The sequence below is a fragment of the Myodes glareolus genome, chromosome 22, assembly GCF_982192425.1.
Source record: "Myodes glareolus chromosome 22, mMyoGla1.1, whole genome shotgun sequence".
Taxonomy (NCBI): Eukaryota; Metazoa; Chordata; class Mammalia; order Rodentia; family Cricetidae; genus Myodes; species Myodes glareolus.
The window spans coordinates 5,192,875-5,211,217 of NC_142047.1; the positions used below are offsets into that span (position 1 = coordinate 5,192,875).

Below are 18,343 nucleotides of genomic sequence, written 5' to 3' on the forward strand. Positions count from 1 at the left end.
ATGTTACTTTAAAAACACTACCAGATACAGCAGTTCCTTTACAGTGCCTCTAATCCTTTCCCCAGACAGACTGACACAGTACTGAGAGCCCTATGGGCAGTCCACCAGCGGTGGCAGTCTGAGCCCTCCGGTGAGGGCGGCATGGTGGGAGAGACTACGCCTGCAGACTGATCAAAGGAAGGCACCTCAGACTACTTTCTCAACAAACAAAATTCCTTTCCCCATCTTCATTCGGGAATGAGTCTGCTGGACAAAAATGACATCCATTATGTGCACCAATAGTCAGGCTTATAACTACTTCCCACTTCCGTTCACAATAACTTCTCCTAATAGCGTGGTCATCAATATATTTGCATATGGAAGATGGAGGTCAATTCCGGGTTTTAGGCTCAGACACATTTTTTCCCTTTGATATGGGGTCTCTCACTGGCCTGAAATACAACAAGTAGTCTATACTGGCTGGTCAGCAAGCTCCGGAATGCCCCTGTCTCCACCCTCCCTGCTCTGGAATCACAAGTCATGCCACCATGCCCACATTTTTTGCAATGTGTGTTCTCAGATGGAAGTCAGATCATCAAATTTGCAAGTAGTTTAGTTCTCTCCTAAACCTATGTACTCAGTGCTCTCTAAAGCAAGTGTCTGAAATCTTGTGAGATTAATCTACAATTAAGAATTAGGATGAGATGCTTTTTTGCTCATCTTGCAGGACTATGAACAGAACCTGGAGCCCAGTGCATGCGCACACACATTCTACCGAAGGGCCCCAGCCCCAGCCTCACTGCGGTCATTTTCATCTCTCACTTCTTTTAGCAACCTCTACCCTCAGGTGCAAGTCACTGTAGGCGGAGACACCCGGGCCCAAATAATAACGCAGAAACTATATGAATTAATATAATAATTATATAAATATTGTTTGGCCAAGCCAATAACTTAGGCACATTTTTAGCTAAGCTTATATCTTAAATTAACCCATTTTTATTATTCTGTGTATCACCACGAGGCTATGGCCTACCGTTAAGGTTCTGGCTGGCAACTGGTGTCTTTCTCCTTCAGCAGCTACATGGCAGTCTCTCTGACATCCACCAACTTTCTCCCTATATCTCTGTTTGGAATTACTGCCCGGCTTTACTCTACTAAGTCATTGGCAGAAACAGCTTCTTTAATAACCAATGGTAATAAAACATAATTAATAGCATACAGAGGGGAATCCCGTAGCTAATCACCCTTTAATGGGCATCTACAAGCAGTCCTGTGAATAAAACAAGCAAAAATGGTACTACAGGATTTTTATTTTGAACAATGACCAACACATAAGAAAACAGGCAACATCCAGCTTAAGCCCGACCTCTACCAAACACTTGCCAACACTTGTCTGAACTCTCCTCTCTCAACTAAGGCAGCATCAATTTGGCATTTTGCTGCTGACTATGACTTCAAGACCTAACCTAGTCTGGCACCCAGCTTTCATCATGTATGTTTTGAGGGTGGAAACCACGCCTCAGGCTTGGCAATCCTTTACAGGCACACTGTGTTGCCAGGCAAAATTTGAGGAAATGCAATGGATGTTCTGTTACAAGAAATATCATGGATATGAAAGCCACTGTCTCTAAGACAGAGTAGAGAATAGAGGAACTAAATTCTTCAATGCATTCTACCAAAACTGGCTGGTGGTTTCCACTTCTCAGCTCCTCCCTTCTAAACTACAAGCATCTCCAGTTCCTGCCCTTCTGACTCCCCACCATCCACCAGGCACAGCAGGAATGAGGCTGTATAGTTCCAGCATCAGCCTTCTTCCCCCCCCCCCCCCGCCGCCCCCCAATGGTGAAGCTGGAGACAGGAGACGAACAGCAAAGGCAGCATTTGCATAATGAGACTTTCTAAGGGGCCTTGAGACTTAGGAATAACAAGTTTCAAAACCTGAGAGTGGGAGGGCTGGAAGACATGTGGGAGACTGCAGCAGAAGCAAGGAGAAATTACTGCCAGACTTTCAAAGAATAGAGGCTCTGAGAGAGGAGCATAAGCTGGAAAGACAGGAGAGAGCGCGGCAGTTTTTCAGAGCTGCTAAGGAGTTGGATTTGGCTGGAGTCTGGGGGCAGAGGCAGAAGACAGGACTCTGCGTGCAATACTAGGGCATCTGAATTCACCTGCTGCTGGAGAGATGTTCCTGCAGAAATCACAGCGAGAGACACGATCCACAGAATGGATCCAGGAGACATCCAGACACTGCAGTCAGCAAAACTCAGCAAAGACAGCGAGGATGAAAAGAAGGTGACTCACACATTTCCCTAAAAACTAGAAAGACATGCCAGAGAAACGTGCATTGCACTCTTTAGCCTGACTTCCTTTTCTTGCAGCGCTGAGGAATGAGATCTTACATGCTGGGTAAGTGCTCAAGTACCAAGTGTCTTTGGGTTCCTATTGCTGCAATGAAACACCATGACCAAACTGAAGTTGGAGAGAAAAGGGGTTATTCAGCTTACATTTAAATGTCATCGTTCATCATTGGAGGATGTCAGGGCAGGGGCTCAAAAAGGACAGGAACCCGGAGGCAGGAGGTGAGGCAGAGGCCATGGAGGGGTGCTGTTTACTGGCGTGTTCCTCAAGGATTGCTCAGCCTGCTCTCTTACAGAACCCAGGACCCCCATCACCCACAATGACTGGGTCCTCCCTATCAATCATTAATTATGAAAATGCCCTACACATTTGCCAATAGCCAGGTGTTATGGAGGCGTTTTCTCCACTAAGGTGACTTCAGCCTGTGTGTGTCACGCTCACATAAAACTAGCCAGGATACCAAGTGGCAGCCCCAAGTGGGTGTGATAATGAGCTCAGAATACGATCAGTACTTTACTTTCCGAATCAACGAAACACGGAGACTGGCAGAAGACTAGGTTAAAAAAAGGAAAACTCTTGGGGACCCACAGCTCTCCCACAGCCACTGCTGGCATGAGTTAACTCTACACTCTGTCAGCGCTTCTTCCTGCTGACTCCCCTGTCTCGGGGATTGACTTCCCTGTCTCAGGGATGGCCGTTGCTCATTGGGTCGGCCCTCTCCGCACCACTGCCTATCACTCCCTCTATTCTCACTGTCTTCCTCTCAAAGGATTTCCTGGCAGTAGAAAAATCAGACCACTCCCTGAGTCCCTTCTTAGCTCTTAGCCCCACAAAGCCTTTGCAGTCCTACGGGTGCTGGGAATGGGCTCTCTGCAGGAGCAAGTGCTTCCATGTCCCTCATTTATTTCTTCCTCCAATTTTATCTATTTATTTTATACCCCAGTTGTAGTTTCCCCTCCCTCCTCCCCTTCCAGTACCCGCCACCCTACCTCCCATCTACTCCTCCTCCCTTTCTACTCAGAAAAAGGCAGTCCTCCCATGGACATCAACTAAAAAACATGGCATATCAAGTTGCAGTAAGACTAAGCGTCTCTTGTATTAGGCTGGATAAGGTGACACAGTATAAGGAATAAGGCCCCAAAGGTTAGTAAAAGAGTCAGAGAGAGCCCCTGCTCCCACTATTAGGAGTCCCACAAGAAGACCAACTATCATACATGCAGAGTGTTAGGCCAGTACCATGCAGGCTCCCTTGTTGTCGGTTCAGTCTCTGTGAGTTACAATGAGCTCAGATTAGTTAATTCAGTGTTTTCTTGCAACGTTCTTGACCTCTCTGACTCTCGCAATCCTTGCTCCCTCTCTTGAGCAGGACTCCCTGAGGCTGGCCTAATGTTTGGCTGTTCCCACCCGTGGCTGGGTGAAACCTCCTGGATGAGTACTGACTGGGCCCGGCACTAATCCACGGGCATAGCAGGATCCTGTCAGGCATTATTTACATTGACTTTTCTCTCTCTCTCTAGTCTTATCTGGTTCTATCCTAGGTCTCTCAGCACTCCAGCCTCTGGGTCCTGGCGCCCCAGGCAGTGTCATGGCGAGGGGGGCTCACTCTCCCGGCATGGAGCTCAGGCTGGACCAGTCATTGGTAGGCCACTTCCACAAACTCTGTGCCCCCTTTGCCCCAGAACACCCCATAGGCAGGACAGACTGTAGTTTGTGGTTGGGATGGTGTCCCAGTCCCTCCACTGGAAGTCTTGCCTGGCCACAGGAGATGTCCTGTCCCTCGCTCTTAAATACCTGGATGGCATATTAACAAAGAGCAAAGGGAGAGGACAGAAGAAGAGAGAAAGGAGGATGTTGACTTATTATTTAGGCTTAATTTGCACAGACCTCACAATCACACATTTGGTTAGTTCAAAGACAACTATAGACTGCCACATCAGGGTCCATACTACTTATCAAATGGCTAATCTCTAGGGCCAGACAGATTAGCTGAGAACTAAGGAACTGTACCCACAAGGACACAGTTGCACTTTTCTGATAAAGCCCAATCAGGGATTTTTCTATTCAAAGAATTTTAAATGAAAATCTTCCTCTCTTCCCATATATGCATAGAAACAACAGAAAGACAAAATAACATTTAAAAAAAAATAAAGAAGGGGCTGGAGAGATGGCTCAGAGGTTAAAAGCATTGCCTGCTCTTCCAAAGGTCCTGAGTTCAATTCCCAGCAACCACATGGTGGCTCACAACCATCTGTAATGGGGTCTGGTGCCCTCTTCTGGCGTGCAGGCGTACACACAGACAGAATATTGTATACATAATAAATAAATAAATATTTAAAAAAAAAATAAAGAAGACATGCATATCCTCAAACACCTGTCCATTGTCTCCACCAACAGAGACAGAAGGAAAATACTCAGAGGTCAATGGAAGGATAAGTCAAAGGTCAATGGTATCAGGACCCATCGGGCACAGAAGACGCGACAATACTCAGATCTGGTAGCTTCTCAGAACCCATCATCCATCAGGCCTTGGGTAATATGAAGCTCTCCAAAGTAAATGCAAACTAAGTGTTTTCTGCCCCAAGAAACTGGCCAAACCCAGTTCCTTGAATGTCCACCTTTCCTTCTGTTAGCTGTGTGCTAACAACAAAACTTGGCTGTAAGTGAAGCACCTAGACAAGCTGTTGGAAACAACAGCTGGGCGAGGAAAGGAAGCAGGGAGGAGAGAGGGAGAGAGAGGCTCTAATCACCCTTGCCAGCGCACTCACGGCATGCTCCTTAATAAGGAAAGTTAAGATAATTAATGCTTTCAATATAGAATATACCCCCACAGGCGAATGTTTTGAAAACTTGGTACCCAGTTAGTGGCACTATTTTGGGCAGGTTCTGGGAATGCTGCAAAAGGAAAGAAGTAGGTAACTGGGGCAGGACTTCAGGGTCCCATCTTTCATTGCCTCCTTCCTGGCTCCCTATGACATCAGGTTCTGTTCTCGGCCACATGCTGCTACCACCATGATGTTATGCTCAGGTGTACAGGGTCAATCAACCCTCTGAAATTATGAGTCCAAATAAATAATCCCTCCCTTGCTCCTGTCAGGTACTGAGACACAGCTGAGCAAGAGTAACTATAGTCAGCACGCTCAGAAAATATGAAAAGCCAGTGATTTTGAGATGCATAATACGGAAGTGGAAAGAGAACCATCAATATCTAAGTTCTGGGAGAAGAAACAAACTGAGAGAAAGAGATGCTTAAAGATGTAAGGACACAGTTCTAAAAATTAAAGAAATTACAGAAGACCCCAAGTCAACAGATTCAAGAACAGCAAACTGGAGAATGAAGAAAACCATAGGTGTAAAAACACTACTGCATAATTAAAGAACATCAGATACAGGAAATAAAACCAAAACCTATGCAAATATAAAGAACACAGCATATAAAAGTTAGTCTACCACAGACTTCTCAACAGCACTCCAGTACAGAACAGAATCAAAACAGAATCCAGCAAACCTTCAAAGAATCAAGGGAAAAGAATTCTAACTGCATTTCAACACGTGAGGACATCATAAAAATATCATCAGACAGTACAAATCCCTAAAGGCCCAACACTCAAAAAACTATACTGGCTATTCTCATAGAGAAAGTCTTCAAGATTTTTATCAAGAAAGCAACAGAGGGATGTCCAACTAACTTGGTAATGTCTATTTTGTTACCATTAATAAAGGCAATGGCAACAGAATAACCAAAGGAAAAAAGAAGATTCCAGAAAATACCAACAAAGATAGGGAAATGAGAGGAAACGGAGACTGTTGTGCTGGTGGTGAAGGCAAAGTGTAGGTAGTTTAAGAACTCAACAGAGAAAGAAGAGTATACAACTTGAAGAAGGACAACCACTCTAGAAACAAAAGGGAAGAAGACTACCATCAGGAACACGGAAGACTACCATCAGGAACACGGAAGACTACCATCAGAAACAGCAGAAGTCCATTTGCTTTCTTAAAGAAAAGGAAAAAAATATATCAAATGCATTAAATGAAAAATACATAATGACAAAAACTGTACCATAATTATATAAAAATGGATTAAACTTGCCAATTAAAAGACAATGGCTCTCCAATTATATTTTAAAAATCATATAATATGCTGATTTAAAGAAGCAAGCTTAAGGCAAAAAGGACAAGTTGAAAATAAAAGAAAAAAGGGTGGAGATACTGGGTAATTAAGACCCAAAAGAAAGGTAATGACGGGAGGTACACAAAGGTCACTTAATGAAGATCAAGGTGGTGATCAAACAATGAAATAAAACCACAACCTCAAGCAACCGACCACAAACTACAGGAGAAACAGAAAACTCAGCACTGTATGACAGGCTTTACACGCTCCACCCAGACCCCAGCATGTATCAAGAAAAAGTAAAGCCCCAGAATCAATGTACAGGAGACCCCTATAGCCCCACCACCCTGTCACAGGCACACACACACACACACAACTTGCAGCAAATAGAAGATGATATTCTCAACATCACATAAAATATTTTTGAAGGAAGGCCCTAAAATCTTAAATATTTTTCTATTACCGTGAAGAGACACCATGACCAAAGCAACCTAGAAAAGAAAGCATTCCATCAGGGCTTAGATCCGGAGGGCGGAGCAAGGCAGCGAGCAGGCACTGGAGCAACAGCTGAGAGCTCACGTGCTGAGACGAGTATAAGGGGGAGGGAGGGGAAGAAGTGGGGGGGCCTGAGAATGGCATGGGCTTTTGAAACCTCAAAGTACACACCGAGTGACTTACATCCAACAAGGTCACACCTCCTAGTACTTAAAAAACAGTTCTACCAACTGGGGCCCAACATTCAGACATATAAGCCTACAGAGTCTGTCCTCATTCTAACCACAAGTACCAAAGGAGAACTGCAAGACCATCCACACTGGAACACAATGCTGTTCCTTACAGTTCCCATGTCAGCAAACTAAATACAGTCACTAAAAGGCTAACAGAAAATACTTAGAACTCAATGACAACAAAATATATTTCATACTAAAACTTTTTTCTCTTTGGTTTTTCGAGACAGGGTTCTTCTGTGTAACAGCACTGACTGTCTGGAACAAGCTCTTGTAGACCAGGCTGGCCTCGAACCCACAGAAGTCTGCCTGCCTCTGCCTCCCAAGTGCTGGGATTAAAGGTGTGCTCCAGGCGCATACTAAAAATTTTAAGGCAAAGTTTAAAAAATACCAAAAAGAACAGTATAACTTTAAAATATTGGGAAAATAAGTATTTTATGCCAAGATTATCTTCCCAAATATTGCTAGACAAAGGACAGTCATCACAGAATTCACATACTGTAGAAATAAACCCAACCTTCTATATAAGTAAGAAGCTAATATCCTTAAATACCACTTTCACTGTTTATTATTATATAAAGCTTGCTGAGACAAACAGTCTGCAGGTGATCTGCTATCTGGCAACTTCCTCTACACATACAGACACAGATTCAAATCTCAACATCAACTACTTTATTTCTGAAAGTGGCTCAGTACAAATTAAGTGGACTTCCCCAGCAGTGGTTGGTAGAACCAAACTCCCACCATAATGTCAGCAGCCTGTACTTCCCACGGTTCAGAGGGTCACTCACAGGGGCTACCACACTGCACCGTAGTGGCCTTTCCTCTTATATTACCATGACATACAGAGGATCCTGAAAAGAGCTATGGGATCTAGCATCAGGAACTCATTTCTTGTGTTCTGACATAATAGTTTGTTAAAATAAGGTCTGAGTTGGTAGATTTTACCAAAAGTAGTGCATAATGCTACATGAACTAGCATAAACTATAACATACGAAATTGTACATTTCCTGTTCCCCAGCTCAAAATGCTACTCTACTTGATACCATAAATAAAAATGCCATGTTGAGCAGCAAATGTGAAGGTGGCCTACACACAGTTATATCTGCCCTGGTGGAGGAACAATGCATACACCTATTTACATGAATGTCTGCATGTTGTGTGTGTATGTGTGTATATATATATGTGTGTGTGTGTGTGTATATATATGTAAATGTGTGTACAACAAGTGATCACTATAAAAGAGATAAACACAATGACAGAATCCTCAAGCCCTTAGATAACCATTGTCGGAGCAGATTGCCTTCCTAGATTTATAGGCTTATTCTACATTCAAACAGTGTTTCCTTTAAAGAAGAGGGTCTTCCTTTCCTTTTCATTCATAATCATGCTGTTGGGGGTGGAGGGGTGTGAGGATTTTTATCATTATTGCAGGCTATGCCTGTGCTACAGTTCAGTACTTCAGCACGGTGATAAAGCACCTAGAGTCCGAGAGCTGCTGCCCAGTAGTCCAGGCCTTGTCACCGCCCAGCTGTGGGATCCAGAAGAGCTGCTCACCCTCTGTGTCAATTCCTTTATTTCACAGAGATATGAACACCACCTGTAGTACGTCCTGAGGAAGGCCTAAGCGCAGTAAAACTGGTGAGAGCAGTGTGGTAATTAGTGATTGGTACGCCTCACTTTGTGGCATATTCCTCCAAAAATTATTAACACGCTTACGAAGAGTATATAAATACTGGTTCTATAAAAGAACCAAAATAATAAACAGAATTAAATAACTACTGTTTCTATTATGTTCCGAAGAGAAGCAGAAACTCACGACCGCAATCTCACTCCACATCTGAAGAGGCCGTGCAGCATAGAAAATATCCGTAGTTCCAAAATGCAAATCAAAGCATAATTTGAACAGGCACAAAGATTTTTTAAAACATCTAAAGGTGACACTATACTCCTCCACAAACACGAACACACAGCAAGTCAAGCCCCCAAAGTGCCACCAGTAGCTCCTGAAGGCCAAACACAGACACTAGAAAAACGGCACGCGAGGACATTTTCTCTGCTGACTTGGTCCTCTTTTTCCTCTGTAGTAGCAAGAAGTGGGTAGGAACCGAGGAAGTGGCCGTGGGTGGCCCGTGCCTTCGTTGCTGGGACACCTTTTTTCCTCTGCTAGGTTTCTTCGGGGTCTTCATGAGTTCCCTGAATAATATAAGCAATTCAGAATTGGCCACACTGGCATAATACCCTCCCCACTTTGAGATATCGGCTCATCCTCCTGGTTACCAAAGAAAACATTTCAAATCACTCACTCTTGACAGTCTTAAAAATTCCACTTCATTCAGGATAAACAATACTGTGGCTGGTTTGAAAAGATGTTTCTTAGACAGCCCGGCTACCTCCTACGCTGCTAGACTCTCAAGGAGGACTAAAAAGAGACTGACAGCTGCTTGAATTCAGAACTAGAAATTAAAATAAAAGCTATTAGAAGTGAAGAAAGAACACACTCCACAGGGAGACAAGCGTTAAAGGAATTTTCTCTTCTACAAAGTCTAGTTACCTGCCATGAACTCATTTTCACCACAGCAGCAGCCAGTGTTTTTTAAAGACGTTAAATAAACCTTTTTCCTTCTCCCGAGAAAGGGGACAATGTTCATCCCACACAGAAGCACGGAGGAGGGTACACAGGAAGTTGGAGACACTGCCTTTCACTTTCTCGCTAGCTTTGTGGGGCGGAGAGGCCTATGCGGAGGCCGCAGCACACGTGATTTATTGGCACGCCACAACTCAATTACAGCTTGAAGCTTCTTGCTGTCTTTTCTAACCTATTGATCTTATCACTGTAAAAATGAGTTAAGAAATAATCGATCTACACGGACTGTCACACTGTGGGCCTAGTCTCAGCCTCAGCATCACAACACAGTGATTCAACATCAAGGAATCGCCGTAAGCTCTGAAAGGGCGCAAAAGAGGCACCCACCCACGCTCAAGAAGTTTTTACCCAGAATCCACTGATGAAATATCAATTACAAAAATGGTGAGAAGAGCCATCTCCAACCCCAAGATGGAGATCTGCTTCCACCTAGTTAGCTGGGTTGGTACATCCTATGTGAAGCTGAGCAGATGTCCACAGTGAAAGCCAGCAGCTGCAGGACCCGGTGATGACGCATGGCAGCTGCGGTTTTATGGCGTCCCTTCCATTTCCCACGCTAACACCTGTGGGAACGTGGCCACAGCTCCCTAACAAAAGCACATCTTTTTATTTATTGAATTTTTTTTTCATTTTACATACCAACCCCAGTTCCTCATCCCTCCCTTTCTCCCATCCCCACTTCCCCCATCCACTCCTAAGAGGGGCAGTCAACAAAGTCTACCTTACCAAGCTGAGGCAGGACTGAGGCCTGCCCCCTCTCCATATCAAGGTTGAGCAAGGTGTCCCACCATAGGGAATGGGCTCCAAAAGGCCAGTTCATGCACCTGGGAAAAGTCCTGGTCCACTGTCAGGGGCTCCCCAACAGATCAAGCCACATAACTGTCACCCACATTCAGAGGATCTAGTTCTGTCCCATACAGGTTCCCCAACTGTCAGTATAGAGTCCATGAGCTCCCACAAGCTCGGGTTAGCTGTCTCTGTGGTTTTCCCGATCATGATCTTGACCCCGCCCCACTCATACGGTCCCTCCTCCCTCTCTTCAACTCTACTCCAGGAGCTCAACACAGTGCTCGGCTGTGGTCACTGCATCTGCTTCCATCAGTTACTGGATGTAGGTTCTATGATGACAATTAGGGCAGTCACAGGCCTTCCCCAAAAGCCCATCTTAGGAGACGTTACCAAGTCTCTTAAGCCCAGAGTCCTGCTGAGGAGAGGAAGGATCGTACAAGGTCAGGATCATTACAAGGAAACCCACAGAAGCAACTGGCCTGCTCATGGGAGCTCACAGACCATGAACTGACGGCTAGGAAGCTTGCATGGGACCAGTCTAGGCCCTTTGCATATGTGTGACAGTTGTGTGGCTTGGTCTATTTGGGAGACTCCTGGCAGTGGGAGTGGGACCTGTCCCCAATGCTTTGTCTGGCTTTTGGAAACCTGTTCCTAATGCTGGGTTGTCTTGCCCAGCCTTAATACAAGGACAGGAGCTTAGTCCTACCTCAACTTGATACGACATGCTTTGTTGGCACCTATGGGAGGCCTGCTCTTTTATGAATAGAGGTGAAAAAAGGGGGTAGAGAGGAGGTGGGGGTGGGGATGAGAGGAGGGGGAGAGGGAAAGAGGCTTTTATAAGCATATTGTTTTGGCAGCACACAGCCAGCACAAGTATCAACCAGGTATCCTCGGCCTGTTTGTGTGGTGGTGGCCTCCCTGCTCTGGGATGAACCTATGGATCAAAATGGACAAGTAAAAGGCAGAGGAAAATGAGTTCTGTTCAGTCCCAGCTGACAAGACAATACAGGTGGAGGAAATCCCACGGGGCCTCACCCCAACATGAAAAGCTGTAAGTAATTAACTACTGCTGAGAAAGGGAGAATTACTCTTCTCTAGTGACAAGCCCCCCAACTGTGTTCCAGTGCCAAGGGGCTGGCCTTAGAAACACACATGCAGGCAACTCTGAATGGATTTACTAGGTCACGCTTTCATATTTACTCCCTTATATGCATATAGAACAATATGCTTACAAAGTAGAGGGTTCCGCGAATTTGGGAGGAGGGGAATATATACAAGGGGTAGGATAATTAATTCTATTTTAATTAAAACTTTAAAATGCACTTAGAAAAAAAAGTGAGTTTTGTCTTCTTTATGAGTACGAAGACTACTCCTTCTCTACAAACACACAGCACTTTGGTACTTGACACTTCTCCCTCCCTCCACGACTTTCCAGGGGCACACTCCTCTCTCTGCCGACAGCTGATCAGCGCTCTTCCCACCCTTTGGCCACAGCCTCCTTGCTGGAAGAACTCTGGCTCGAAGATCACTACTTAGGAGGAACAGTGAGGCTGGTCTGAGTAGTCGCTACCATGTAACATAAGCCAGCAACCATGTCCATCATACTCAGCGGCAGATAAACCAGTACCTCACTGTGCAAACTGAGAAATCAGCCTGGCGTGTAGGAAGCACACACGACAAAGATTTTACAGAAGTTCTTTGTCAGCAGTGTGACATAATTCCAATTCTAGCATCCATTGACATTAAACCCCCAACGAAGGGCAATGGCAGAAAACTCAACAGTTATTAAGGTTCACTATTTTAGGATTTAAAAAATTCTACATATGCTGAGATATTACAGAATATTTGCCAACCATATTTAAGGCTCTGAGTTCACCCTGCAAAATCTACACTTAGAAGACCACACAGAAACCTACTCTCACGTGTTTGTTTTTCTTGCTTATACCTCCAAATCAAAATAAATTCTCTTAATCTACTGAAGCTGGTTAAATTCATACCCATCATCACTTCAAGTGTTCATTGCTGGCACGTGACACCGAATGAAGGCTGAAGGGACCTCGACATGGCCTCCCCCTCAATCTGCCTCTCCCTCAACAGTGCACACTCATCCCCTTTGCTTCCTTCCACCCTGCTGCAGGACCACAGTAACACATGTTCAACAACATGGGCCGCAGCTAACACGCTTCTCACCCAAATGTTACAAGTGCCAAGCCAATGGTGCCCAAGGAAGACCAACAATAGAGAATATCATATCCTGCCAATTGGCTTGCCAGATGATGCTATCTTCAACCCGTATCAAATCATATTTTTAACTTGCCTAAAGAAGTAAACTGCTATATCATGCACAGAAGACAGGCACAGAATATCTAATTATATTCAGGAAGATGCACATAACAACTAGTCTCATAAGCGTCTAGTTCTGTTTAAAATTAAAGCTGTGTGAAGGGAGGAAGGGTTCAGCCAGGACTCAGATGGTGAGCCTCTCCTCATTCTTCAAATCACTACTTGTAGTCTTTTCCTGCCTTGAAAGGAAAATAAGAGAGGTCACTGTCATCTGTAACAGGCCCACAAACTTCCCTCCACGTTAGAGGAAATTACAGAAAACCCAGCAGCCCTCTTCATAAAGAGGGATCATGGACACGAATCCAGGGGAGCTGGAGAATGCGAACCGTGCCCCACAGCCTTAGTTACTTTACTAGTTCCAAGGACATAAAAATATGGGATAATGAGAATGAAATTGAAGCAAACATGGAGAAAACACGGAGCAAAGCACGGAGCAGTCTGCTTCAGACTCCACTACTTCATTAACAGACTCAGCCAAACTGATGCAGTTTAGAAGTTCAAGAGATTACTAAAGGCCACGGGAAAGTGAGCAATGAGCATTCTGTAAGGCAAGCATTTCAGAAGATATAATACTGCAATCTTGTACAGCGACTCTGGAAATCAGGATGGTGAATTCTCAGAAAACTGGGACTCAATGTACCTCAAGACCCAACAATGTACCAAAAGGATACACACTCCCACCACAAGGACATTTCCTCAACTATATTCATAGCAGCATTATTCATAATAGCCAGACCTGGAAACAACCCAGATGCCCCTGAACCAAAGAATGGCTAAAGAAGTGGTTAAGAGCACTGACGGCTTTCAGAGGACGCAGGTTCAGTCCCCAGGACACACGTGGTAGCTCACAGCATCTGTAGCCCCAGGGCCAGGGGACCCGATGCCCTCTGCTAACCTCCACGGGCACTGTACACATGTCGGGTATGGATGTGCACTCAAACAAAAACACTGAAACATGCTTAATTTAAAACAAAGGAACAAAAAAATCAAGGTTGGCCTGAGACTAGACGGACCATGGACCTAGGAAAAACCAAATACTGTTCTGCTAAAGGAGCAGAGCACTATGATGAGTGCTGACTGCATCCGCCATATCACCTCTCCCCTCCCAGAAGCCCAGCAGGAGGCGGCCAGCACAATGTGTCTGGGGAGGGGGTTTTGTCTCACCATGCTGTCTGGGCTTTTTTGTTTTTAACCTCACAGCTTGTGCTTGTATGTCATGGTTACAATTTTGTTTTTATTGGTTTTCTGTGTGTATGTTTTTGTACTATTTCTTTGGCTCTTTCTTCCCACATTTTGTCCTATTCTGGTTTGTTTGGTTTTATTTCATCTTATTTTATTTTAGTATTATTATTTTTTCAAGGCCTGTTTGTAATCTAATGAGAGCGAGAAAGGGTGTGGATTTGGGTGGATGTGAAGTGGGGAGGATCTGGGAGGTGTTTAGAGAAAAGGAACCTGAAATAAGAATATATTACATTAAAAAAATCTATTTTCAATTAATGAAGAAAGGAAGAAAAGTTGGTTGGTTTAAAAAAGAAAGTCAAGGTTGTCACCAAAAGAAAGAACAGAGTTATAAAACAAAGAACAGTAAAATAACATGAATGAAACATGAAACAACAAACATATAAAGGAAATGCATAATTGATATTTTTTCCTAAAAATTAAGTAACATTTAAGAAGTATAACATCAGGAGTGATCACAGTTTGATGGCAAAGCATTTGCCTGACATTGAGAATAAAAATATTTCCTAAAGCTTAGGAGTAAATATACTCCATATGCCATCTTGAGTTTTCCATAAAAAATGAGGATACTGCTAAGAGACACTTCTCAGTCATTAACAATCATTTAGAAACTTTGCACAGAAAGGTAGCAACTTCATAGATTTGTTAAGATAAAATTTTATTCCTAAGACTAACAGAATGTAGCTGTGATTACAGACAAACGGCTGACTTTGATCACCTCCACCGTGAAACAGCTCTGGTTCCCTTGCAGGCCTTCAGACATCTAGTTGTCTTGTGAGTATTTCTTTCTCCCCTCCTCCTTTCTGGCATTGGCTTGTTTCACTGTTTATTAACACTTCTAGCAGAGGACAGGTGAGCTGGGGGAGAAGGTGAGACTCAAACCAGGCAGTTTTACTCCTTATTAGCAGCTCCGTTGACAAAGAAAGTGAGAAGAGAAAAATGTTAGCTGGGATCACAAGTGGAAAGAAGTCTGAAGAGAAGTTCTGGGAGCTGGAGAGATGGTCCCATCAGGAGCATACCCGCTGAGCAAGCCAGGCGGGGAGACTGGGGTGAGCCTTCCACATCACCAAGCTCAGCGTGGTCACATAGGCCTGTAACCCTAACACTGGGCAGAACCAATCAATGTGTCCCAAGTTCAACAAGAGCCTCCCCAAAAGATAGACTGTAGAGACCTCTGACCTAAACACACACACACACACACACACACACACACACACACACACACACTCCAATCAGAAACTGATATTCGTGACTCATGCTTTTCTCTGAGAAACAGGAAAATAATATCTGATCTTATTTCTGACACATGTGCACACAGCAAGCAGTCCAGAAAGAAACAAAGAACACCACACCTAGTTTTGTTACTGGAGTATTGTGGGTCTTTCTGCATGTACCCCCAGTCACTTGAGGACAGTTGCCACTTCCCTGCATGAATCAGCAGACACTCTTCTCTTAAATGTGTATTCATGATGAAGGTATTATAATTTGGTCCCCGACAACATAACCATAACCAGAACTTAAGGGTTCACGGCAAGAAAAGAAGAGAAGTCAAGAATAACCTTAAATTTGGTAAACTGACTCAACAGGAGGAAATGCGCAGGCAAAAATGCAGCTTGGACACCACATCGCCTTGTTTTCCTCACAAGAACCATGTGACTACAAATCACCAACCAGCCCTTGTAGAGCTCGCAGTCTTGGTTCTGACCTAAAAATTCACACAAGGCTATGAGGTGAGAGCCGGTTGGCAACGACAGTTTGGACGGGGCATGAGAATCACCATCTGCCCCAACCCACTGGCCCCAGTTTGTGCAGCCTTACTTCAAAGGCAGGTCAACGGGCCGCTCCCAGCTGTGGCGGTGACTTGGAGCTCTGCTCTTTGAGGGCTTCAGTCCACCGGGTTCACCACAGCGCAGAAGCCCAAGCCCCACAACAGTAACCTGTGCCTTTAATCCAGACGCATTAGCAGTGGATTGGCTCCACCAGCTCCTCACTCACATCAAAGATCTGCTTTAATTTTAGTTCCATGTGTCTCGGGGTTATGTAACCTCACAGGTCACACAAGTCTCCCAAAAAAGAACTGTGCATAACAGAAACAAACACAAAACAGAAACTTGCATTTTTCTCTCTGACCAGAAAACGTCAACCTCCTTGCTAATCTAAAACATTACAATTTAGGGGAGACAGAAATAAGAATACAGAGACTAAAACATTGGGGCCCGCGCCGAGGGTGGGTGACATGCTGCGCCGTCAGCACGCCAGCAGCAGAACAATCAACATCTTACCATCTTCCAGCTCGAGACAAAGATTATACACAGCCACCGGCCTCTTGGTCCTCTGCCCCTGCCTCTTTGACTGTCGCGGCGGAGCGTTTGGAGGCGATGCCGACAGGCAGGTGGGCTCAGGGAGGGCAGCATCAGGCGAGGTCCGAAATATCTGCCATTGGGGATAAGCACAACGGGTGTCCATGAGTGAAATGTGTGTTGTTACAGCAAACCAGAACCCAGTCACGTTAGATTTGGGTTCATTCATGACAGACCAGAGCCAAAATCCAGTCCTCTGAATTTAACATTAAAAAAAAAAGTTTTTAACACAAGATTTCAAAATAAAGCATCTCACTAAAATTAAAACAGCACATTATATTTCAAATAATTTTTTCTTAAAGTAAACAAATATAATGGTTTCCACCATTGGGGCAGACAATCGTGGCTCTTCATGCACAAGGAGAGGAGCCGGGATCAGTATAAAGGCATCAAGAACCCCTTAGGTTTCAAAGACAGTTATTCTTATGACAAACTGTCAGACTAATTTTTCCCCAACAACATAAACATCCATTTACAAACATTTTTTATAGGTTTAAAAAATAGCCTGTGTCTATGAAATCACCTGTCTGGATTCTGATTTACAGTCTTCATAATTTTCTTATTTAATGTTTTATAGATTTCATCAATTCATTTACTATGTTCCAACCCTCTTAATAATTTTCTCTCCTACTTCTGGCCCAGAACACCACCACCATGATTTATCTACAGTGCCATTCATATATCAGGAATGATAACATTAATTAAAATGCGCTGCTTCTTTGCTTAGCAATTTGTTTTCTTTGGAAAAAAGTAATATGTGTGTCACACAGAGAAGCATATCACACTGCAGTGATTCATCACAGACGTCCCTTGGCCACCAAGACCCGAGGTGAAAGGTTCCCCTCAGCCTAAGTGACTCCAGCCTTCAATGAAGCCATGAAATAAAAATTAGAGACATCAGCCTGACAGACACCGTACCCACAGAGGACTGGCACATTCCTCCAGTGGAGACAAGAAACAAGCACCTAGCATTAAAACACCACAAATGTAGCCAGGTGGTGGTGGTGCATGCCTTTAATCCCAGACTCGGGAGGCAGAGGCAGGCGGATCTCTGTGAGTTCGAGGCCAGCCTGGTCTACAGAGTGAGTTTCAGGGTAGGCTCCAAGTTACACAGAGAAACTTGTCTCAAAAAACCAGGGAAAAAAAGAACACAAACGTAAACTCACAAGAAAAGGTATTGCAATTAATTACTTATTCATTGGAACAGAATCAAGCACATGATGCGCGCGCGCGCGCGTGTGTGTGTGTGTGTGTGTGTGTGTGTGTGTCACTCAGAAAAACTGAAAGTGAAAGGGTTTTAATTAAGAACCCTAGAGATTCTCACCTAAAAATTATTATATACCAATAAAAATAAGCTTATTTAACACTGCATTTGCTTTATAGTGTCATACTGCCCCCTCATGTATAAACAGAATAAGAAATTATTTAAGTTGCTGTGGCCAAGTATTTGCCAGTGACAATAATCATCTGCTATTGGACCTGGCAACCTACTAACTGTCTTTCCACAGGATCTGGGTCCACAAGGCACTGGCAAAGAGGAGACTTGAGAATCTGCTGCTGCCCGGACTGCTGGCCCAGCTGCTGTACCGCCATCGTCACTGTTCAAGTTAAAAAGGTTGAGGCATGCAGGGAGAGGAGCAGTGAGGTGGAAACGAGCATGAACAGCATGGAGGGACAGTGGGAAGCATAGTCCCAGTCAAAGGGAACAGCACCATGACCACACTTTATAAAGTCCCAAACTTCTCTATGCTTGACTATCACAAACATGGTGGCTGCCTCTGGGATGTCATCAGG

At 44.3% G+C, this 18,343-nt stretch overlaps 1 protein-coding gene across 4 annotated transcripts in view; it reads right to left on the bottom strand.

Moving 5' to 3' along the window:
- Window positions 1–18,343, bottom strand: part of LOC125403063 (rho GTPase-activating protein 10) — a 256,951-nt gene that overhangs the window by 27,085 nt on the left and 211,523 nt on the right. For all 4 annotated transcript variants that reach the window (XM_085682154.2, XM_085682153.2, XM_048438228.3 and 1 more), the window contains one exon: window positions 16,472–16,622. In XM_085682154.2, coding sequence (XP_085538280.1) covers window positions 16,472–16,622 — 151 coding nt within the window. The remainder of the gene's footprint in view (window positions 1–16,471; window positions 16,623–18,343) is intronic.